Source organism: Heliangelus exortis, chromosome 4 (assembly GCF_036169615.1).
Source record: "Heliangelus exortis chromosome 4, bHelExo1.hap1, whole genome shotgun sequence".
Classification (NCBI taxonomy): domain Eukaryota; kingdom Metazoa; phylum Chordata; class Aves; order Apodiformes; family Trochilidae; genus Heliangelus; species Heliangelus exortis.
In genome coordinates, this window is record NC_092425.1 from 28,323,253 (window position 1) to 28,348,988 (window position 25,736).

General features: G+C 38.8%; 1 protein-coding gene across 1 annotated transcript in view; it reads left to right on the forward strand.

Annotated features, from left to right (window-relative positions):
* The window catches only part of GABRA4 (gamma-aminobutyric acid type A receptor subunit alpha4), a 43,868-nt gene extending 18,507 nt beyond the window's left edge, over positions 1-25,361 (forward strand). The window contains exon 9 of the mRNA XM_071743625.1: positions 16,153-25,361. Coding sequence (XP_071599726.1) covers positions 16,153-16,686 — 534 coding nt within the window. The 3' untranslated portion in view covers positions 16,687-25,361. The remainder of the gene's footprint in view (positions 1-16,152) is intronic.
* The last annotated feature ends 375 nt before the right edge of the window (positions 25,362-25,736 follow it).

The following is a 25,736-nucleotide window of genomic DNA, read 5'->3' on the forward strand; positions in this document are numbered from 1 at the left end:
TGACTGGACTGATTATATAGACCATAATGTTACAGGTATGGAGGCTATGTTATCATATGTAGCTAATGTCTTCAGTGAATCTAAATACACCATTAGAAAATTTTCAGACATAACAGTTCTCTTTTCATTGTATGTATTGAGATCTAGAGTTTTATCTCATCTTCAGTTACTATTTCAGGAAGTTGTGAAGAATTCTAGATGAACCTTTGTGTCCACCATAGATTTAAGTTTTATGAAACTTGTGTATCTTTTCACAGGAAATCACCTCAACTCCTGAGCAGTTTTGAGAGCTCTGTTTAACAATACACTTTCCAGCGTTCATAGTGCTTCTGATGAAGCATCACTTGTGTGGCAGCTATCATACTTCATGGATTGGTGACTAAAGGCCCAGTGTCTTTTCCAGTTGAGCTCCCTGGTGATTCTCCTTTCTTCCCTTTTCACATTCCCATTTGCTGACTGCTCCTGAATTGCTGCCCCTATTCATGAGACACCTGGCTAACAAAGCTATTACAGCATTTGCACCAGCCATGGGGTAGGTCAGGACTTCCCAGCTGCAGCTGAGTCTTGGGAGCACCTCTCCAGCAGTCAGATGCCTACAGCAGCATTGTAATTTACTGTTCCTGTCACACTGACTTTCTAACTTCCTTTGGCTAAGGCATGATTTAAGAACCACTGTTTTAGGCTAACTCCTGGTAATTTTGTCTTCTGTGTCTTTTCACATCTCATTTGTCTCCTTCTCTTTTTGCCTCCCCACCCCTTCCATCTGATACTGCTGCTCAGCTGCTGTCCACCCACTTCCATTTTTCTTCCTCCTCTTTGCTCTCCTACCATAGATCATTACTGTTTTCAGCCTCCTGGCTGTGTGGTTCTGTTAGCTCCTCTTTGTGCTTAGAAGGATGGATGTGCTCCTGAGGAGTCTGTTACACTTGAAGCTCCATTGGCTTATACTAAGTAAGAGATGGAGGCAAGGAAAAGTATGTTACAGTAGCATTAAGGTTGCCATGTACATAGAGGTATTGGTGCCATTAGTTTATTCTGAGCTTCTTGATTGTGCAATGTGTAGTTTAGTATATTGGGCACTCCTGAGGACTGTTAATAAATACTACTTCTGGGGGTCAGTTTTACTTGGGCCCATAGGAAAACAAATTGCATAAGAATTGTCACATCCTAGGTTTGATTCTAAGTTTTTGCTGAAACAAAAGGAAAAAATAGTATTTGTGTTGAGTAACACTGATGTAGATGTAACAGAACTGTTCTGATCCATGGTAAGAATTGCTGTAAGTCAGTCTTGTATCATGCTTAACCATTTACACATACTAGAGAAATATCTCTCTCTTTTTTTTTTTTTTTTAATCAACAGAAGACACACAGCATCACACAACTAGAAAGCTAGGTAAATGAGTTGTGAACAGTTTTATTCCACTGCTTCTTTGATAAAAGTGGTAGGGTGCTTACAGGTTTGAGGATCTTGGTACTTTTTTGAAGGGTTAAACAATGTTAATGTTTTGAGTATGTAAGTGAGTGAGAATGCTGATTATATCTTGAACTGTTCGGGTTGGGTTTTCTTTTTCTTTTGTTTCACTTTGTTGTGAATTTTGTTTGCTTGCTTGAGTTTTTGTTTTGGTTTGTTTGTTTTTAGTGGGTTTTTTTATTACCATTTTTACCTATGCTAAGACTTTAGTCTTTGATGTTCCAGCACAGGTGTAGAGATGTTATTATAAGGGCTTAGCTATTGTGCAGTTCTTTTCCATGATTAGAGAATGACTTGGTCCTGGTTTCCTGCTGTGCAGAACAGAAGCTGATATGGCTGGTTTAATTTGTCAAAGGCTGTTAGGCTCTGTTTCCTAATCTGGCATGTAATATAGTTCTTCTCCTTAAAATTTTTAGTTTTGCTTATAAAATGCTAATCTACAATCTTCTTATGCCTTATTATGAATCCGACTTATTTTCTGCACATCTACTCTAATCAGTGCTGATTTACTAGAGGTAACAGAATTTCAGCATTCCTGTGAGTTTGTAATGATATTATAATTTTAAATGAGGAATTTGTTTTATGGGCCGTTGATTTTGTGTTATTCACTTGATGGTTATGTACTTCTGTTTGGCTTTTTTCTTAATTTTTTTCTTCTCCAGTAATGTGGTGGCATTGTCCTAGAGGGACTCCAGGAGGAAGCAAGTTGGGCTATGATACTAGATTCCCCATAAAGGATGGGGATTTTATCATATGATAGTATTAAAAATTAGGCATATTAATAATAAAGTTTGGTAAAATAAAGATAAATGGAACATAGTTGGAAGTCTCTTTTTGACGCGCATCTGTCCAATTTCTGACCATAGAATTACGTGGGTTTTCTATATTTAATCAGTTCATTTAATCATGATCATTACTCATACTAATTAGAATCCTTGGTGCTGTCTTGTTTTTATCTTTTCCATCAAAAAAACTTTGCTAGTTGTCTTGGATAAAAGGCAACTCCTGTAATTATGATCAAATGATTTGCAATGTGTTCATTCCCATCATGTATTTCCTCGCCACAACCAGTACATCTTTACTGTATATTCTATATGCTTTTCTAAGTTATCCTCTTATTTTATGCTTTTTTGAAGCTACATGGTGGGCGTGACAGATCAATATGTTGATTACACTAAGTGTTAAATGAATTTTGGAGTCTAACTAAGTAATCTGAACTGTGTTAATTAAAAAAAAAACAAAACAATCCTGGTATCAGGGTAATCTCCTGGGCTAGTGGTGGCAGGAGCAAGCATACAACATGTGCTCCTCAGCCACTTGAATTGGTTTTAGCCATGGTATATATTCAGCCTCCTCCCCCTCCTTGCCCCATTTCAACTCTTTCTTCTTGTCTCCTGTAACTTTCTGGTACAAACTTAATGTATTTCCATAAGGAGGAGTGCTGCAGCAGACGTCACATGAGTAGGACCCCAGCTTGTCTAAGATCTGCCTTGAGTTCACAAAGGACTTGGACAGCCTCACTTGTCTCTCTGTCAAGCACACTGAAATAATACTAGAATCTTTCCAAGACAAGAGATATGACTTAGAGTTTGGTCTCCTGTGATGTACTTGACTTAAGAGCAAGTTAAAATGCTGTCAGGTTAGAAGGAATGAACCTGTCCCTAAACGGCCTGAACTCCTTTGCTTAATGAAAGGAAAAATGTTATTGCAAGACAGTGTGTGATGGAAATGAATGATTTATAGTTTGTTATTGGGCTCCTGAGTCTATTTTTATACTTCTGAACTATTTCCTTTTCACTGTATTCCTATGAAGTTTATTTTTAAAGATCTACCCAGTTTTGGAGATGCTACTGAAAAAAAAGTCTTGAGCATGAGCTTCAACCTCAGCTGTTTGTTAAAGAGTGTGAAACTTGAAGAAACAGGTCAGACTCAACACAAAGCTTTTGAATGGAATTTCTTCAAACACAGTCAAAAGTAGATGGTACCTCTTGAACTTTCTTCCTCCTTTCTGAAGCCAATTATATGTCTTGAGTAAGCCCTGTAGCATCTAGATGCACCTGTAAATGCACACTCCTTACCAGGAGGATGCATACTGGGGTGATAGGTGACTGTCACATTTACAAGAAATATTGTGATGTGGGCAACCTGCATACATGATTTCACATGATGAAGATGTATTTTCTGTGATGCCTTTTAGTCATAGGATAGACACACCACAAGTTACATGCTGGAGGTGGGAGGAAAACAGAGATCCTTTGATGGCATTTGGTGAACATCTGCAGCAATTAATGTGTTGGGCTTCTGCCCAACAGTGTGTCCTGTGCTATGACTTTGACAGCAAGGACTGGGCCAGACAAATTGTTCTGATGGGCTGGATACAACGCAGAGGCCATGGGCTGGATACTTCTCTTTAGTTGTTTTGTTGTTGTGTTTTTGTTAGTTGGTTGGTTTGTAGTTGTTTTTTTTTTTCCATGTATGTGTGTATCTTGTGTCTAAAGCCTAGACTCTAAGTGGAAGCAGAAATTTAATCTTTGAACCTAAATTTTTGAACATGTAGACATTCTCTAATGAAGATCGTTGCATAAAATCTGCTGCCTTTAGAGAGTACTCAAAGGTACTGGGAAATGCATTTACCACTTAATTTCTTTGCTTCTTCCTTGGACTAATAGAAAAATAGCTTCTGCTGTCACAGTAAATACAGAAGTGGAGTTCAACCCATTTTTCACATATGTGAAGGGAGTTACCTAATGATGAGACATATCTTGATGGCACTTGACCACATCTGTTTACTGAACTCCATATGTGGATGCACAGCCTGCCTCCTCTGTGACTTGTATACTCCTGCAAATGGAACTGCATTTCAGTTTTTAAACATAATTTTTTGCTGCTTCACTGCTTCTACACTGGCTAGGGTGTTATGATTCAGGTTGTTTTTAGGGCAATGGCATTTAACTCAGATCCTAAAGAAGTACTTCAAGCTCAGGAAATGCATAGGGGTCATGCAGGTATAAGGCCAGGACCATACAAAAGGAGGTTGCTGTGTCATGTGAGTAATTTCTGTGACACATCAAAAATTTTCTGTCACTCTAGTTAAATTTGTCAACATTTTTACTGTCAAGGATTTACAGTCTTAATAGTCTAGCATCATGTTTAAGTAGGATTAGAGTAGATGCAGTTCACAAAACAACTGACACATTCATAGTGAATGCACTTTGAAAGGTAGGAGAGAATGAGCACCTGGGGTAAGGCTGCAGGGACTTACTGGGAATTGTGAATGTTTGGATACCTGAAGACAGAATAGTTCCAAAATGGTTGTTGATATTTTTTACTAGCTGTGATAGTTAGGTACAATATTTTGTGGGGTTTTCCCTTTTTAAAAATTATTTTTTAATTGCTTGTTTGTTGTTGTGCTTGGTTTGTTTTTGTTTGCGAGGTTTTTAAAAATTGATTTGTTAGACTTAGGTAGTCCTACCCAGCACCTGGCTCTGATTGAAATATATAAAGCTAAATATGTGCTCAAAAATATGGTTGGGTCATAAATGTGGTTTGAACCATTAAATGTGGGATGAACAATTTAAAATGGCTTTCTTAATATTTTACACAGTACATCTTTATAAATAGCATAAATTATAGTGCTATATTAAAAAATAAGGCTTCTTTCCAAGAACCTGATGTTGCTCTACCTTTAACATGGTTGAGTCGTGAGGTAAATTTACACTGGAAGTAGAAACATTTATCTACTTCAAAGAGAGCAGAGAATTATTGAAGTATGCTATCTAGTATTAGGTTTGAGTCTAGATTCTGACTGAATTTCTGCTTTGATATGAACACTGTATTCCAGAGTTCAGTTACAATGAAGCTGAAAATTGGCTGATATTTGCTAAAATGAATGGAAGTGCTTAAGTTCAAAATGAGATTTTTCTTATTGATGGTGGAAAGGGGCTTTTTTTATTTGTTTTTTTTTGTTTTGTTTTTTTTTGTTTGCGATGCCTTTTTTATATATGGACAAAAGAAGCAGGAGTTCTTATTTCAACATCTGATTCACAACTGAAAAATAAATCCTGCTGGAGTGCCACTCCTCCAGCCTTTAGAAGCAAATGTCGTAATTGCTCACTCTTCAGTTTTCTCTAAGTATTATAATGAACTACTACAATAATAGGCAAGGGAATATAACAGAGATGCTTGGCTGTTATTCATCTAAAGCTCAAATACCTGACAGTGTTCATTGTAGTTACCGGAAGACTTAATTTAAATGACATGAGGATAAGGCTTTTATTTTAGAAACCAAAGCATAGCTCAGTAATGTCAATCTTTCAAGTGGTTAATTTAGAAAATACTACACCCCTTTATTCTTAATTTTTAAAAGATGCTTAAATTGTTTTCTCTGTCATGCTGATCTGCTGAAAAGAGACACGCCTTATGGTTTCCTTGTTTGAATAAGCAACACAATCCTGTTCAGCCCCAAAATAACATTTGTTACTAATGTCAATTGCAGGCATTAAGTGAAGTCTTGATCTAATTGCAATTTCCTTTTTTTGTTTGTTTCTTTTTTTTTTCCTTTGTAGTATAAATACTCCAAAAATCTATGGTAGCAATTCAGAATAAACTGATCTGGTGTCAGGGGTAAGATTTTCAGAATGCTCAGCATCTCTTAAAATGCAAATTGTCAGTGAGTTTATAGTTTTCCCTGTGATAATTAGTATGGAATGGTGCCTTTGAACAGAAGGCTCTTCATATTTTTGCTTAAACCTTTTTCTGTATTTACAATCAAATTTCAGTTTTGTTTCCCCTCTGCAAAGAGTTTTCAATACTTGTGAGCCCAATGACACCAAATTGCAGTTGCATTTCACAGCTGTGTGAGATTTCTAGCTGACTTCATTTTTTGCACTGGCAAAATTGGAGTCAGAAAAAATAAGTGTTGAGAGGCTTGGGAAAATCGATGAGGCAAGGAGTGTATTAGGCATTTTCAGCAAACTACTGAAGCAAATTTAACTACAGGTTTAAGGTGACCAAAAATGGAAAGATAAACAATGAAGGTGTTTGGTCCCTAGTGTGGTGTTCTTCTTTTCAGAGGTGTCTCACAGTTGGTTGGGGCACAACCTAGGCTAGTAGGTTTATATCCTTCTCTCTAGTAGTGTTTTGTTTCTTCATCCCATCATATAAATACAGTCTCCAAGAATTGTCAAACACCAGTGCTTAAGAAACTTTGGCATGCATACTTATGTATACATACATCTGTACATGCATGCATGTAAATGGTTTTTAAGCACCATATAGGTTGATAAGTTTACCTGGCATAAATTGAGCGTCCATTTTTTGAAAAAAGACTCTGCTAACTTATGTCTCTTTAATAACCTGGAATTCACTTTTCTTCTACAATTTGCAGTTCGAGACGTGTAATGGTGGATCATAAAATGGAGTGCTCTTTTTATCTCTCATCTCCTCCCTTCATCCAATTCAGATCAGAAAATGAGTAGCATTGTAGCTTAGACTGGCTCTTGTAGCTTATCTCCCCCTCACTTTTTCCTCCCAAAGTAATCCCTTTGCTCTTTGTACCTCTAAAGCTGTGGACTAGAATACATCATATTCTGTGGCAGGTGGAGCTTTTACTTGGTCATATTCCAGGACTCTTTAAGGCAAAACAAAATCTCTAGTTCTATTCCAGCAAAATTTTGATTGACTGGCTCTAAAACATAATAGTAAAATATGGGAGATTTCTCCTCCAAGTTGTGCATTTGCTAACAGCGTGGCAATATGGTGACTCAGTGGGATTTGGTACAAGCAGCATTATTTACACTGATGACAAGATGCTACTTCCCTGGGAAATGTCAAATGGTGTGTATCTGGCAGGCTATATAATGTCCTCCCAGAGGAACAGACTGTTTTCTTAGGAAGGGATGGTAAGGATAAAAAACTCCATGATAGATTTTAATAGGAAAATATTACTTAATTATTACACAAACAGTTTTCATGTTGCAGCTAAACAGTAAGTAATGCCAGACTTCTGGTTGCTTCAGGCCTTCTAGTTTTTGCATGAGGCTTTTGTTGGAATTAATCAAGATCTCCCAGTTTAGGAAAGCTGTGCTTTCATATAGCACATCACTGACCTTCGTATAGATTAATTTAGCTGCATCTTGTTGAAGGTTTAGTAGTGCTGTCATGGAAAGCTCTAATCTTAGTCTTGCAAAATTTGCAGCAAGGCATAAAGATGCTTATTTACTCTTCACTTGAAATTTTATTAGTCACAACTCTTTGTTATATGCTTGGTTATTCTAATAAACAGATTGTCTCTGGAGTTTCAAAGCTGCTTTGATTGTGATATCGTTTTCAGGGTGCATTTTTTTGGGTTGGTTGTTTTTTGTGGCTGTTTTGTTTTTTGTTTTTTTTTTCTTGGTTTTTTAACTTACATTAAGTATCAGAAATGGTGATTAAGCAACTAGAAGGCTTGATTATTAAATTTCCCTGGGGTAGGAATGTATGAAACGGATTTGCTGCTTCTGAAGCGTTTGTCGTTGATCTTAGGTGGAAAAACACCTACTCTGTTTCATCAGAATGGCCAGCATGCCTATTACATACAGCCTCCCAAAAACACCACATGGGAGTCTGAGCAGGCTTGAGTCCTGCCCTTTCTGTCTTGGAGAAATGTGCTAATAACCAGACTGCCAGCCAGGTTGTCTGCAGGATGTTAAGTTCCTGTTGAAGCTGCCCTCGTTAAATAATTTGTATGGGGCCAGGGATAAAAGAGAGGAATTAATTCTGGAGCCAGCTTGTCTGGGCTGCACCTGCAAGCTGAGCCTGAGGTTGAAGTGTACAGAATGCAACATCTGTAACAAGGAATGACAACTGTTTGTCCCAGAATATCTATAGCAGCCTGGTGGGAAGCACTTGAGATGTGGGAAGCCTGTGTCGTTATCTCCCAGACAGGACAGATTTGAGGTCTCCTGTCACCACACCTTCCTTCCCCTCCTGGTGGCTGGGTCCCTTCAGAGGAGGGCAGTCTTTCTGTAAGTGCCTTTACAATGCGATTTACCTGTCTAGCTTCAGGAAGGAGCTCAGAGCTGCAAGTGCTGGGTATGGTTGGATGGCTGCTTCTGCAAAGGCATCTGTGTAATTGAGGCTGTGATCCGACCCAGGGCATTTCTCTCCAGATTTGACAGCTGCTTGCGGGATGGTGAAGCATTAGCTCTTTCCCGCTAGGACTGGTACCAGATGGTGGTGTTGTGACTTGTACGTTCTGCTGTGAATTTATCTCTGAGAAAGTAGAAGCTACTGCTTTAAATGTTAACTGCCTCTGTCCCAGAGAGACACACCACCTCAGTGAAATCTGGTGTGAAAGATCTGCTAGGGATTTGGAAAACATCTTGGCCTGCGGCAGTGAGCTTGCTGTTTCAGTGAACAGTCGGTGCAAAAGCAGCCCTGAGAACTTGTACAAGCATTGCTGTGAAGGTCTGTTGGAGGATGAGGCTGACATAGGTCTTCTCAAGTGTCTATATATTGAACCCCAGGACAGCTGAGTAATTTTCCAAGAAGTGCTGAGGCAGATGAGAAGAGGAGCTCTGAGTTATATTGCAAATCCATGGCCCTATTTTTTTATGTGTAGGATGGTTCCCGCTTAGCTCAGACAATACAAACTGCTTACTTTGGATTTAAATCCCAACAGAATGTATCCATCATACAAACTGTGAAGGAATTCAAAACTGCAAAAACAGAGAGAGCACTGACAGGCTATAGGCAGATGCTTTTGAGATGTATGAAAAAGTTTACTCCATACAACTTTGCACCAGCACCAGAATTTCGCACAACTTGCGGTGTTATGTTTGTAAGTACAGTCCTGTGGATGAAGTTGCCTGATGCTCTGGAAATCACTTTCAGCATTGCTGCATTCTCCCCAGGACTCTGCATGTGACTTTTAAATAATGTTCTTGTTTGTTTTACAGATTCTGGGTTAGTTTTGTCATAGGGATTATGCACTGTGGATGTTATCATTTCTCTTTGTTCTGTAACAAGATGACTGAGTTTGTCAGGTCAGTTACTGAATACTGTTGTGCTGATGGTCCCCTGCCCATAGATCTCAGCTCAGCTGGTGCACCCTCTTCAGTTCATGCTAAATTTGCAGTCTTGACTTCACTGAAGTGCAAAATTGGCTCGCTTGTCAAAAACTGGTGATACAAAATAATCTAGTGCTTTATTTTTTTTTTTGCTCGAGTGAGGCATTATGTAGGCTTAGGGAAAGTTTCAGAATTTTCACATTATGTGAGCAGCTGTGTGTAGCGTGCAAAAATTGTTATATATTGAAGACTTTAGATTTACTCATAATTGTGCATTGTTTTAGTGCAGTAGTAAACAACACTTTTAAATTGAGCTCAAATAGAAAAGCAAACAGTGTGCAAATCAATTTTTTTTTGTTGTGTGTTTTTTTTCTATACATTCTGCCACAGAAGCTGACCACCAAACTTTCTTCACAAATCTGCCATAGTATTTAACACTAAGTCATATAGATTTAATGGTGAAGGATGCTACAGTGTTGTTCATTGTATTATTCATGGTCAATTGCATATGAATCCACTTGTCAAGGGAAGAATGTAGCATTCATTACCATATTTTACACATGCCTGCAAGGAGGTTAGTTCAGTTATCCTATCTTCATGTCAAATAAAATGAACTTTCTGCTCTGGAATTAGTAAAAGGTGTCTTACATCAGGACTTTTTACATAGGAAACATTTGTACTGAGTGCATCTCCCCTACTTAAGTTCTTTTAAAGATAAAAACCATGCAAAATAGCATCTCTTGGTTGTAAACTGCACTGAGGTTTTTGCTTTTTTCTTTAGTTCTTGTACACAAAATAGTTGCCTGAGGACCTTGGATGTTGTAGCACATGACCCACAGACCTGGCAGGATTTCAGTCTTGTGTATGTGTTTGGGCCTGAGGAGACCTAGGTATCTAATGAAGCGGTGCAGAAACCTCAAATCCAGAATGCTGAATCCCAGAGAGATGGGACATTATGGGAGAAGGCTTGGGATGTGTAAGCGTGGCCATCAGGAGCTGCTGTTTACAACCAGCGTGCTCCAGCTGCTTTCAATAAATGGGCTGGCAGAGGAGTGTCCCGTGCTTAAACACTGGAACAGTGCTCCAGGAGATGTGAACAGATTCAGTTATTTCCCTCTCTGACAGAATTTGAACCTCTTGTCTATCCTGTGCCCCCCACTTTTTCCATAAAGTATGCTAATGCACAGGATTGAACTCTCTAAATCTCTTGTATAGAGCCTTCCCCAACTTTTTTTTTTTTTTTTTTTTAATTTGTGTGGACTATTGAAATACTCATTTGGGCACAAAGAAGGAGTGATTACTGGTTTGCGTTTCCTTATGTTTGGTCAGTGCCTTGGCTTTGTTAGTGTGATCAACTGTCTGCCTCTGGTATGCTGTACCTTTTAGTGTCCTTAAAGCAAAGTTTTAGTGATAAATGCTTTAAGTCCCATGCAGGGTGAAATTGAGGTTTCTGTTAAAAATGAAATCAGTGCTGTTGATTCTTACCATTAGCATATCTCAGGCAACCACAGAGCTTTGTCCAATGAAGATGTGTTATAATTATAGCAAAATACATGTTCTTACATGATTATTGGAGATGTTGAGGACTGTGTCTAGTCATGGACAGGAATTGTGCTCTCATATTGCCTGGGGTTTTGAGACTCTCATCCATACTATTTCTGCTAGTTAAGATTAAGATGCTTAATTTTTCTGACAGGATCAACAGCAAGAAGGTTTCCTTTTGTAGGAGGAAAAAGGACTTTCAACTACTGGTTTGGTGGTGGTTGTGAAGGGTGAAGTGGTTTTGGACTATTTCAAAGAAAGAGTGAGGCATCATTTATGTAAGCAGCAAGTTACTGTGGTTATAGAAAAATAATATTTATCAAATGGATTAAGGCTGGCATTGCATGCTGTAATGCAGTGCATTTTATGGTAGCTTCTAGACTCCCATTTTGCATTCCTGAACTACACCATTTTAAAAGTGTCCCAAAAATCTCACTGTAACATCTCCAGAAATTAAGATCCTTTCTGAATCTGGAGGGAGAATGTGAAAAATGTGGACTCAGTATTTCCTGTGGAGGCCCATCTGGACTACACAGCAGCTCTCTGTTGGCTTGGGTTAATTGAACAGTTTCCTGACTTGCCCTCAGACAGGAATCTTCACTTGGATAATGCCTTCATTTCTTGGGTTACATTTTAATTTGGCTTCCATTTGATTTTCATGTTTTATTTCTTGCCACTAGTATTCATGCCACTACCAATAGGCAGTAGGTTTGTGCTTCTTGCTGTTGTTTTTAAAAAGACTAAGAAAAATAAATTTTAGAGACAGGAAGTGCATTACAGCTGCATATCACTTTGTTGCTTCTATTGTCATTATCACAATATCAATTTACTAGGGGTGTGCATCGTAACTGAAATGTCTATGGAAGGTTTTGCTTAGTATATAACAAACCTTGATTTTTACCATCTTTTTTAATGTAGTGGTTTATTTGACTTCTGCTGATGTCAACAGAATTTGGTTCATTAAGGCCTGGCTGTGGGATTGGCCTTGTTCTTGTTAGTGACCTTGGCACAAGGTAGTAGTAGGGTGATGAAATCTTCAGATGACAGAGTTGTGAGATAGCATCAGTGCAGAGGAGGAGTAGACTAAAGCAGGGAGAAATTAATTCTCTTTGTAACATTTAATGGAGTAAATAGGGTCTTATGCGTACAGCCAATAGCAAGAATTTTTGCTTGATTTTTTGGGTATTTTTTCAGCTGGAGAAACTGAAAAGGAGAGACATCTGAGTGTTCTGAAGGAGGAGAAAGAGATACTGTCATGATATAGTCTTCAGTGGGGCAAGTGCAAGAAAAAGCTGTATGAAGGGGAGGTGGTGGGCAGTGTGCTGGGAATGGGTGTGCATTCTGCTCATCTTTGCCAGGGCATGGAGCTGGGTGCTTGCCTAGTGGTACATCTGCCCTGTTAAAAAAGAGACAGGCTGCCCACCTCTAGTTTTGCTGGTGCACGCTGATTTTTCAAAACTTACTGGGGACAGGTGTTGGAGCATGTTCACCTGAGGGCTTCTGAGGTGAATAATGTCCTGGAGCTAAGTACTGACACAGGAGATTTTCTGTCTCTATTTAAAGTTGCTCCCAGCACTGTCAGAGTATTAATGTCTGAGAGGCTGCCCTAGCAGTGGCTGCAGCCCCTGCCTTTCTGTGTGTCCTGGAACAGCTCTCTCGATGGAACAGGCTTGTTTCAGTAGGGTTCAAGGACAATGTTCAATTTAGGAACACAAATCCAAACTATCACAATGACATTATTCAAGAACAGCAAGTTTGCAGTGGTATGTTCTCTGTGGAGCAAGTTAGAAATCCCATTTTTAATTTGTGAGTGCTTGTAAGGTGTTTTCCAGAGGATTAACAGTAACTATATCCAAGTATTTGGGGCTTGTTATGCAGTTCTACTGGTATTTAAGATATTACCTCTTTGGGTTTTATGTGTACACTGTGATACTTAAAAGGAAACTGTGTTTCTCTCTAATCTTAAGGCTGCTGAAATATAGGAATTTTTCTGTATCAGTGACAAGAAAGAGAATGCCCAGTTGACTTTTAAAGTTACAGAAATAGTACAGGTAGTCTTATTCTATAACGAACACTGTAACGGGACATGAGTAGTGAATTAAATAACAATAGTTTTTACTCGGTCACTTAGATGACAGCCACAGTGGGTGGAAGAGGAGATATTATGCACATGTATTGATGGAAGAAAGCTCCCACAGAAGAAGTGGAGGTGACTGGAATGTGAGAAGGAACCTGTCTGCTTGTTTTATGGTTGTAGTTGGAGTGGTTGAAGATGTGGTATTTCTGTTCTCCAGCAGCATCACCTCTAATCTACTGCTCTAATGAAGGCAGAGAGCAGGAGGGAAGGAAGACATGTTAGATCAAGTGCAGATATACTTGGCAACCCCTGTCCCAGCATGTGGGCTTCTGTTCCCTGGGCACTACTTGAAAGTTTTATGATGGAAGAATCTCCCTTGAGCAAAGCCAGGTTGTCCAGGCATGTGCATGTAGAATGTAAACTCACCTTCTCTGAATGACTCTAGTGCCAGCTTCTTCATAGCACAGAATTGTTGTTTTGGACAGTGATGAACATCTTGCATCTGCTTACCTTTGCAAGCCTTCCAAGTGGCATGCAGTACTCCGTCAAGTATTGCCAAATCTCTAGTAAATGTGCTCTTGACCTGAGTATATTTTCGAATTTCAATTTAGCAGTCTTGAAAGTGGCTTTACTATTCCAGGGTCATGGACAACCACTGTGTGAAAGTGTCCCAGTTGTACCTCTGTGTGTACTTCTGCCCTATGCAAAGCGTGATTCAGGCTTTTCTTTCAAAATGTGCAATCGGTGTTTCTTTCAGGAAATACCAGTTTATTCCAGTCCACTCCTTCTTTGGATTGCAGGTGCAGAAAAATAAATAAAAGAGATTGACATGCTTCTATGCAAGAAGGAAAACTGTGAAACCTAAGAAACCTAAGAGGGATTCTTTGATATAATCAACCATGAGCTGGCAAATATTTCAGCCATGAACTGGCATTATCTGTGGCAGCTACAGATGAATTTAAACCAGCAGTATTGTCATTGATTGATTGATACTGCACTTAACAGGATTTCGGACCAGCGTTCTGACCGTGCTGGGGGTACTGAGGATGTCAAGTGATTTGATTTTTTTGTTTTGTAACTGCTTTTTCAGATTTTTTTTCCCAGCTCTATTTCTCTGTTTCCTTGGGCAAAACATCTAAGCACAACTGATGCAGCAGGCAGATCTGGTTGTCACTCTTCTCACTCCCCAGGGTACCTTGAATAACACCCAAACTGTTATTCAGTTACTGCTGTGGCATGTAGGTGGAGAGCACTGCTGTTGGAGGAAGTCAGTCAGACAGATTACTGCCCACTTTCTCTCCTTCTTCCTTGTCCTGTGAGCTTTGGCAGGATTTTCTTGTAGGTGGAAAGGAAGGGGAGCCAGCAGGTGTTCTGCAGGGCAATGCTTGGGAATGGTATCAGAGAAGTTCAAGTTGTGGGATTTTTTGATGAATAAGTGATTGTCCTGTTTGTATTTAGGCCTGTATTGCTGCTGTTGAGTATGTGAACCTTATTTGCTGTTACATTTTTGTCTTTTGGAATGCAGTGAGTCTTCATGGAGTAAGAATACAGCAGAGGGCTATGAGGATGATTAAGGGACTGGAACACCTTCTTTATGAAGAAAAGTGAGAGACCTGGGAGTTTTTAGTCTGGATAGGAGAAGACTGAGAGGGGATCTAATTAATATATTTAAATATATGAGGGCTGGGCATCAAGAAGGAAGAGACAACCTCTTCTCACTTGTGCCCTGTGATAGGATGAGGGGCAATGGATTCAAGACAGAGCACAGGAAGTTCTGTCTCAATATGAGGAAGAATTTCTATACTGTAAGGGTTACAGAGCCCTGGAACAGGGTCCACAGAGAGGTTGTGGAGTCTCCTCTGGAGGCTTCCAAGACCCATCTGGATGCATTTCTGAGTGACCTGCCCTAGTTTTGGTCCTGCTTTGGCAGGGGTGTTGGACTTGATGATCTTCAGAGGTCCTGTCCAACCCCTGACATTCTGTGATTCTGTGATTCATGCAAAAGATACTCCCATATTATATCTAAAATATGGTAGGTTTCATATTATATTTTAGGTGCATGGCTGAAGGATCAAAAGTCTGTTCTATAGGTACCTTTCAGGAAGGTTCAAGACCTTGTAGGCTTCCTCTTAAGAAGAAAGGTAGAGTCTGAATCTTACTCCCAGAAGTCAGCAAAGTAATGAACTGTGATGGATTTCCTTCTTGTATTTCAGTTTCTCATCCAGCCTAAAAAGCACAATTTAACTTAAGTCTATCTTTCTTTCAGAGTGACATCCAGACTTGCCTGTAAACATCAGGTGATGGAGAATTCATCACTTTTCTTAGTTAATTAATGGAAAGGAGTAGTTGATGAAAGACTGATTTATTCATTGGTTCAATTGCAGCTGGAGAATTTATTGCCTGTGGTTGATGTGAAAAAGCACTGGCTTTATTTCTGAAGGAGGAACAATGTAATAACTTGGTTTGATCAATATTTGCATATTAATAGCATCCACCATAGAAGACAGACTAGAGTTCCCATATATGGTAGTTACTTTTCTGGAGATATAAAGCAGAATTAAACCATCATGATTGGTAAGTTGTGTCTAAAATGTTTTTATATCATCAGGGGAATGGTTAAACAGTGGAGAATTTTGTTTTGAGCATGAGCCTGGAAAAAAAACCCATCTCTAACTCAAGAATCCTTAGCCTTTTGATATTAAGTTTTACATAGGTGTCATATCACATGGAGTTTGATCCGTCAGATGTTTTCACCTGGTATTCCAGCCACAGGTAAAAGGAACTCTTGCTTATAACTTTATACGTTGTTAAATCTTTTTTCATGAGTATGCAGAATCTTTTTGTTTCTGGATCCAAGCTGGTTATATTTGTGAGTATTATTCTGATTGTGCGTCATTATAAAGTTCCATTACTTCTTCTTCTTTCTCCATTACTTCTACTTCCTTCACTTCTAGTTTAAGCGAATATTTTAAGAATGACTAGATGACTTTGATTTTTTTTTTTAAATTTTGCAGAGTACAGATGCCAATTCAAATGTGAGGAAAAGAACGAATGCCACGGTACAATCCGACGCTGATGGTGGGAGCCGAATTGACACGAGACACAGCTCCATCCAGCCTCCCTCTGTAGCTCAGGGGTCTTCTGACATTACACCCCGCTCCCTTTCTGCATCAAGTCCCAACCCTTTCACACGCATCAATGCATCAGAGACATTATCTTCTGCAAGAGCTACCCCTCCAGCTCCTCCTTCTACCCCAATTCTAACTGGATTTGTATCCCAGCATGCCACAGCTGGATCCTCTTCCATTCAGCACTTGCTTGGATCTAGACTGGAGCAGATTCAGACCACCACGCCTAATACATTAGGAGCATCTGTAAAGCCATCTGCTGTTACACCACCTGCTCCCCCTGCCTCCCATTCTGGCACGAGTAAGATAGACAAATATGCACGCATTTTATTTCCCGTTACCTTTGGAGCTTTTAACATGGTCTACTGGGTGGTGTATCTATCCAAGGATACCATGGAAAAATCGGAAAGTCTAATGTAGTTTTGCTGCTATGTAGTAGTTCCTAAATTATATTCACATTTGATGCAGAGTTTCTTCTTTTGAAACTATTTAAAAAGGTCAATAATTCTTATTTATAAAAGCTGTGTGCTACTTTCCCGTTGTAAAGGCTGGAATTATTTGGGATAGTTGACTCGTACCTGAGTAATGGGTAACAGATTTGTCTTCCTCCCTTCAGCTAGCAGAGAACAGTCACACTTTTCAGACAGACTGCTCTGCTCACACAGAACTTGCCTTTGTGAGGAGCATGCACCCCAAACAAATCAAAGGCAGAGGTGCACAGGTGGGCAGTGGAACACATCTTGACTGCTAGGAGTATGCGTGTCGATTATTACAGGTCCCTGAGGCACCCAGCACTGCTGTCTGGACACAGCATTGCATTCCCTGAGTGCAAGGTCCATGTCCTGAATATTTTGACAGTGCTTGCTAAAAAAGGACTTTCCCTGCTAGATTAAAAATGTCAGAATGGGGGGAAGAAAATGAACAGTAGAAAAAGAAAAGAGAGTCCAGCCTGGGAGAGTGCAACTCCAGAAAAGTTATGCAAAGGAGTTGTAGGGCTCCGTATATTTTTACTAAGCATTATTTTGTGTTGCAACCTGGGAAATTCTCACTCCAAAATAAGAACTGTGTAAAATCTGAAATCCGATGTAATTCTCAAAATTGGAGTTTTTTGTTTGGTAAGGTGATCTTTAGTGTGCGGTTCTTCTTTGATCTTGCTGACCAGCTTGAGTGGATTTATTTCTAATTTACATGTGTTGCAGTAGAGGAGGACCAGGTCCACAATGTTCAATTTTATTATTTTTTTTTTAATTCTTTGTTCTTTCATTTGGATGCTTTTGGTTTGGTTGTGTTTTGTTTTCCCCCTTTGCCTCCCAACCCATATTTTTCAGTCACAATCTCCTGATTTCCCTTGAGCAATTATTCCCTCCTCCCCTTTTTACATAATGTTTGAGTCAAGTGAAATTTTCAACACAATTTTAGAAGTGTCTTCAAAATTAAGCAAAACAGATTTTCTTGTGATTTGATGAGTGTGGCTATGGCACATTTTTGAGTAAATGAGACACACCCTGTTGTGAAGGAATGCTGTGACAAAAATAAGGAAGTTCCTAGGTGGATCCTGGGGAGAACACAGGTTTATTTGTGGTCTACTTGTTTCTTTTACACTTTGACATAGGTGCTTTTCTTAGTGGTTAAAATTGCAATATGCAAGCAGGCAACTTCACTAAAGACTTAAACAGTTTAAACATGATAGAAGTCTGCATCAAAAGTGTTTTCACCAGAACGGGTGGAAGATATGCTGGCAATAAGTCAAAAAATGTTTGCACAGATCCATCTGGCAAGGCAAATGGGCATTTCTGTGCAGGTGACACAGAGTAAAAATCTGAAGCCAGATTCTCAGCTGTGATCTGGCTGTGTCTTTAAAGGCTTTGGTAGTAGTCGAATCTCCTTTTTGGTAGAGTCGAATCATTTTTAGATTCAATTGATTGGAATAGCAGCTTGGTAGCCCATGGTCAATTTTTTGTGCTGAGGGGCAGGTCAGGTTGGTGTTGAGTGGTCTGTGTCTGGGTAATAATGAAGTGACTGATAGAAACCACAAGCAGAAGGGGTAATTGAGGGCATACATGAGACTGCCCTAGACTGTATTGGGACAAGAATCAGAATAAAAAGACCCTAGAATAGTGAAAATATTACTGTATCTCTGTATCTCTTTCTGTCTCTCTCCAAAACTCCCAGACAGTTTATGGCTGAGAATCTGACCTTTTAACTTGGAGGATCTGGGAGACTGCAGGGGGTGTGTACTGCATTGTGTAGTCTGACTTCAAGCTGCTATTTCCCGGGTAGCATTGCCGTGCTGGTGATGGAGTGCACAGCACATGGGGATGTCTGCCAGAAATTTAGTATGATGTAGTTATGATACCAACCATAACCTTAGTGTTCTCTTATTTGAGTGATACTCTCTCAAGAGGTCAGGTATGGTCATTTTGTTTTTGCCTTTTGCATCTAGAAGAAGCCTGATATTACAAGAGGCCTTTAGAAAACCATTACATGTGCCATAGCACAGGACTGGGAATGAAGCATCCATGCAAGATGGCTGAGTGCAGTAGTCTGCAGCTTTGGATGTATCTCAAGTTGCTGTAGCTGTTCCTTCCCTAATTTGGTCATATTATTGCACACTGTCAGCAAAGAAGCTAGTCTGCAAGAGATTAGTTGTTTTGTAAAGCCAGAAGAAACAAAGCTAATACCTTAGAAATTATTAAACATAATTGCACAAATGATAAAATATTTCTAGTATGAAGAATTGTGTGTTTGCTGTGTTTGCACCAGAGGTTACTGAAATTATTCTTTGCTTTCCTCTATGGTGAGAACCATGGATGTTCTCTCCCAGGCAGAGCTTTAAGTGAATCACTAGAACAGCTGTCTCTTCCTTCCATCCATCCCTGTATACTGATTGTATAATCAGCTTTTTCAGTGCATTGTTCAGCAGGATCAACACTGGTTCAGGATATTTAACCAAGATCAGTGTAAATGTGCTACTTAGAATAATTTGTAGTTCCTGTTTTATTTTGAAAACTTACAAGGAGGAAAAGGATCAGAAAAATTAATAGATTCCAAAAATTTATTTATAAATGTCCATTTTGGAGGAAATTTTTAATGGTACCACAGAACAAAAATCTATTTGTAGTCTGTCAGTGTATTTCTGAAGTGACTTCCAACACTTGCATGCCTATGTTCAAAATGAGATGCATAAAAAAAAATCTCATTATCCGTCTAGGACTAATTTATTGTACGGTGCTACATTTTCAGTGTTACAGCATATGAAGAAGTTACCATAACTAGCTTTCCAAAGTACCTGTGGACAATGTAAATAGGAATTTATTGTAAACAATGGTTCTTCATGATACCTAAACTCCTTGTAGAGTGATCAGAAACAGTAAAGAGTCTGCAATATACTCAGAAATACTGGCAAGGTCTGGCTACTATAAAATTCAGAACCACAAACAAAAGCAAGAGTATGCTAAATATAGTGATCTACATGTTCAACACTGCAAACTAAAGTTCTAAGGGAAAATGTGGCAGGTGTCATTCCAGTCAGCAAATGTCTTTTTAGGGATGAACTATAGTTAGGGATGAACTATAGTTGTGCAGATGAACTCTGCACAAACTATAATTTTTTTTTTTTCTATTGGCTTTCTGAATGGTCTTTTTTAACAGTACCATAGTGATTTACAACTAGCCAAACGCTTCAGAGAGTCATCTCCATGAACAGGAAAGGGAACTGGATGGAAAAACAAAAAATTGAGCAATTTAAACATGTTCTGAGTAAATTACACTCTTGCATTAAGTTTTTGCCACATCCCAAACAGCAGAGTAGTGTAAAGTACAGAGCACTCCAAAAAGATCTCTCTTTACTAATGTTGTGTACTGGAGGCAATGGAAAATTCAATTATAGTAAAATTGGTAGAATTTTTTAAACATACTTTGTTTCCATATGAATTAGACAACATGGTAGGTGTTCTTTTCAGAACTGATCAGCTTTACCCTATTGTCTCTTAATTTAGTAAAACTATAGATATATCTTAAATTTTTTTATTCTTTTCCACCTGAAAGGACTTCACAGCAAACCAGTTACCATCCACTGAGGTTCATTACATTTTTGGGTCATAATTCTATTTTCATTTTCATGTGCAAGAGAAACTGAGAGCATGATGGCTTCTTTAAAATAAAAATAACAGCAGCAAAAATAAAAAGCCTTGGAGATTCCCTTTTTAGAAAATCATCCAAACTCCCATCCATTACTGAATGCTCTCTTTAAATAATAGCACAGTTTCAGCATTTAAAAATACTAACGTGTTTGCAGCCTGGATGCGTACACACACACACACACACACACACATATATATACATACATTTATTTATATAGATATTGAAATAATGTGCATTCCCTGATTCACTTACAAGCAGTCTGCACTTTTCTGGATGGAAAGCACTGTTTGAGGTAGATATTATTTATTATTAATAATTTTATTCGTATTTATTAATAATTTTATTATTAATTGCTATCATTATTAATAATGTTTTTCAAGAAAAATGTTCTGAGGAGAAATATTGTACTGGATTAACCCTCAAATTGCACAGATAGAGGTTATTTACTGCTAGTGGAATTTCTGTTGTTGATCTACTTCAGCATTTGCTGTGTTTTTATGAATATTGTATCCATGTTGCTGTTTGCCAACCTAGCACTCTACAGAAAACCTCATGTCATAAAGAAGAATTTAAAGAAATAATCATTATTTCTGAGTATGTTTTTATCCTTGAAAAAAAGGGATTTGTAGAAGAAGCAGGTGACAGTATAAAGCACTCAGCTGGACATCTGAGCTCACTGTGTTGCAAAATTAAATCCAGTAGTTCATTGTCTTGTCTTATCTTTTGCTGGTGACCCATCTCCATGGTAGGTAAAGATGCACAAGGATCAAGGTCTCAGAAGTCAAGAGCATGTACAAGTATTTCTTTTCAGTGCTTTTAAAGTATGAGCTAGTTGTACCTTATTACTGCTAGAGTTTGTTGGGTCATTGAATAATAGCATAATTTTCATAAATGGATTTTTCTCTATGCACAGACATACCATTTTCTATTAATTTGTGGCAATATTCTCTGGCAATAAACCAGTGGTGGAGATTTGAGGAGTTTCAGATAACCAGAGTTCTTACAGAATGACATGAAAGTATCATTTTGTTTTATAGATGCATCCCTTTGCAGAACAATACCGTCAGCATGCTCATGGTAGGAATTAATTCACTTGTGTAAAATCCTAGCCTTGAATATTTAACCCATGTTTGAAGGGCTTCTGGGCAGGCTAGGGCTCAGGGCATGTTTGCACTAAGAAACTTCTAGGCTGAAGCTGGCTCTGCATCCTGCCAGCCTCTGAAGCAGTCTGCACCAGGCAGAATTATATCAATGACAAATAATGAAGAAAAAGTATAAGGAGGCCAGAATTTATGAAAGACCCCAAATCAATAAAGTTATTTGAAGAGAGAGAAAAGGAAGAGAGGGGAAAACATGAGTAAGGATGAAAAATTTAATTTCTCGCTACCAAGCAGTTATTTTAAGTTATGTCCTATTAGAGGTACTAGAACAGCATCTGGCAGGAAACAGCCTAGAAATAATTATTTCTTCATTATAAATATAATGAGAAAGTAATAAGGAAAATAAATTGCTACTGTCCTCTTAGAAACACTTCTGTGCCATTGAAGTTGTTTTCATCAAGAAAGGATATTTTCATCATCAGTCAGGAAGAATTGTGAAACAGAATGGTAAGGGAAAAAGACTGAATTTTATTAAGTATAACTGTTTCTCTCTGTTTTAGTGCATATCTTAACCAAAATTGTAAACAGTAAGAGGTGGGTGTTTTTATTTTTCTGGGACTCCATATATTTAATTTTCAGTTATGAAACACTTTGGAACTTTTAGTACTAACTTGCTGTATAAGAGACTGAGTGCAGAGATTGCTGCCTCTAACTTAATTTAGTTATAGAAGGAGAGAGGAAAAATAATAATAAAAAAGCTTTCATTGCAGTAGCAGACAGCTTTTGGAATTATCATGCCTTCCTAAATCAGAAGACATCTTTCCTAAATCTGAATTTGTGGAAGCTTTTTAGTGCCAAGCATCTCTGAATAATCATGTAATCATAGAACAGCGTAAGCTGTAGGTTGGAAGGGACCTTAGAGATCCTCTATTCTGACCTCATTGCCATGGGTAGGGACACTTTTCAACTAGATAAAATTGCTCAAAGCCTCATCCTTCCTGGTCTTGAACACCTCCAGGGAGGAGGCATCCACAGCTTCTCTGGGCAAGCTGTTCCAGAATCTTACCATACTTGTACTGAAGAACTTCTTCCCAAGAGCCAGTCTAAACCTGTTCTTCAGTTCCATTCCCCCTTGTCCTGTTGCTGTATACTCTTATGAAATAAAAAACCCTCTCCAGTCTTCCCGTAGATTCCCTTCAGGTATTAGAAGGCAATAATCTGGTATATATAAACTGGTGAGGACTACAGCTGTGTCACTGATGTGGGAGAAGGTAGGAAATGGTGGTCAGAAGTAAAGGGGAAGATGGAGAGTGCGAGTGCCTCTTTGAGAAACAGTGCAGGTGTAGATCTTATACTGGATTAAGCCACTTACACAAATGGCCCCTAAACTCCTTTCCAAGTCAACAGTTTAGGCACCAGCTGAAGGCAAGGTGCAGCACCAATAATTAATCTAAGGTTTCTTCAGCCCAGCACTGTTGGTACTGTAACAGCACTGAGCATCCCAAAGGAGCATCAGGGTGTGCTGCAGTCACCTTGCACATCAGCCAGATGTTCTGATACGGAGCTTGGTGGGGGCAACAAACACATGTATAGCAGTCAGAGCCTGGTGCTGCTGCCTGGTAAGCACCCGCTGTCTCAGTGGTGATTCTTGTTGCTCTGCAGTTGTAAAATGTGTTCAGCCATGCAGCTTCTGCTCCTGAAGCACATGCCAGCAGTTTGTGGGCTTTCCCAGAAGCAGAACTGCATCTCTGATTTTTGTCGGTATAGTTGCTCTGGCCCTACCACGTCTTGAACTTGAAAAAGGGGGTTGTCCTTGACTTTTATTGCTTCATTTTGTTGTCTATTTGTGAAGAAAAAAAACAAGCTGAATTTTTTAATAGTTTTATATAGCTTATTTTTTTAAAAAGATGATTATTTCACCTGCACGCATGGAATTCGTGAGCTCTCTTGCAGATTATGGGAAGGTAGAAAACACACCTAACTTCAGGAGGATCTCTGTAGTTAATAAAAAGACTGCTGTTTTCAAATAAAATCTCTCTTTGGAGAGTGTTTTGTTACAGCTGTTAAACTGAGCAGTAGTTTAAAATATTTTCAGTCTACTAAAAGTACAAATTTTATTTGTATCACTTTCACTTAGAAAGGTAAGACACAATGAATGTACGTGGTTTTTTTTCTGTTAGGTCAGTTAATTATCCCATGGTTCATAAATACATGGGTTGTATTTTTTTCTTTGGAGAGTGTGAAGATTGTATGTCACCAGAGGTTGGGACAAGACCTGTGATCTGCACGCAATCCATTGTTCTTACTCAGTAAATGAATTCACAGCTTTCCCATACATACTCAGTGCAGAAAGCAATGGTTTTTTCCAACAAGGCTTAGGAATTTTTAGCTTCAGTTCATCATTCCAGTCAGGAGGACACTCAGTGCTGAGAGAAGAGCCTGGTCTCAGGTCTAAATTTAGTCCTGTTGGAGCAATGTGTGCATCAGGAGAAGGTATCCCAGTCCTGGGTAGAGGCAGCTGAGGCTGGAGGCCAGTAGGTATTTGGCTGAGGTGAGACATGAGAGTTGTATTGGGCTTCAGAGCTGCTTGTTAGCTATTTAAACCCCACTAAGTGTACAGTCTAAAACCATATGGGCTGTACTGACAGCCCAGTTGTGCTGTGTGCTGCTGTGGCAAGAACTATTCAACTGGAAAGTAAGTGTGGAGTGTTGCATCACTGGCAGATCTAGAGAGCAGCAACAGCATATTAAAAACCTGTCTGCAGACACAACACTTACTTGCTGGTAGTAAGTAATCCATCTAATAGTTGCCTCGAGCTCCTGTGTTTCTTCTCACCTTTTCCTACCACCCTTGTGCTCTGCCAACAACTCCCTGCCCTGATACTCTGAATTGCTGAGGCACTTCTGTGAGCTGCTGAAATCAGTCCAGGTAACAAATGATGTGAAACATCCTGTGTCTCATTCATCTCGAAGTGGCTGGAGGGGCAGGCTGAGAGATACTGACTTCTGTGCTCATGGAAAACCTAAGAGCTGTACCACCTGAGGACCAAAAGAAAAGGTGAATTATTACATAATATGCAGCATCTGTGATAGCGGGGTGCCATTTTTAAGCTGAAAAAAGTAAGAAAGATGGTACTTATGTTTTAATTAACGGTAAGTTTTTCCTTTCCTGTGAAGCCCTGTCCATTGCAACCAAAGCATTTGGGTTGAAGCTTAGACATAAGAAATACTCCCAGTGAAAAATACGAAATTTTTTGGAGGTATTTTCATCTTTGTTTTTTGTAAAAGCATGCAGGAAATACACACAAAAGCAGCATAGTAGAAATGCTTCTTCAGCAGTCTCTTAGGAAAAGGTCCTAAATCCCCTGACTTCTCTTTCAATAATTGACACTTCTGCAATATGTCACTGCATGTTGCAAGAGTTTCTGTGCCATGCCAGATACTGATGTTTGTCCCTTTGTATGGACCCATACATGGATGAAAAGCTGAAATGAAATCAAAGCAAAGGAAGCCTTGGAGTTGAATTCTTTTACGCTATTCTTCGTGCACATTTTTGTTGCATGGAACACTGTGGCTGGGAAGATTGGAAGAATCAGAGGTTAACTAAAATGTTTTAATGCATATATTCAATGCTGGTCACCTGACTATACTAACAAACTTAAAAGGTGGTTTGATAGCTGTCAATTTGTTCTGCTATTGTTCAGCTTAACTGTTACCTTCCTGTATTATGAACATCTATGTATTTGGAAAAAATATCCATCTTGCAAGAAAGATTGTGCAAAAAATTGTTCCTATTATACTCCAGTGTATATTGCTAATGTCAAATAAAATACAATTGTGAGAGTTCTTAAACAGTTGTCTTTTTAATTGTGGTCTTCAGAAGGAAGACTTAGAAATACAGTAAAATTCTTTGATATGGATTCTCCTGAGCTATTGCTGGAACGTTGATGTTTGGTAAATGATTCAGTCAACCTCAGGCTTTATATATGAACAGATAGAGGGTATGATCAGCAATATGATGAATGATAATCTGTTGGATAATTCATTAAGATGGTACACCAGCCTAGTGATACATAATTACCATATATGCATTATTGCATGTCTCACTGTGTTAACAAGCTAAAAGCTAAATAAACTACCTTCCCTCTCTCACAGAAGCCTAAACAAATAATACACATATTGGCAGTGCCCCCTTTATTAGATTTATTTTTAAGTTCTCATGCTATA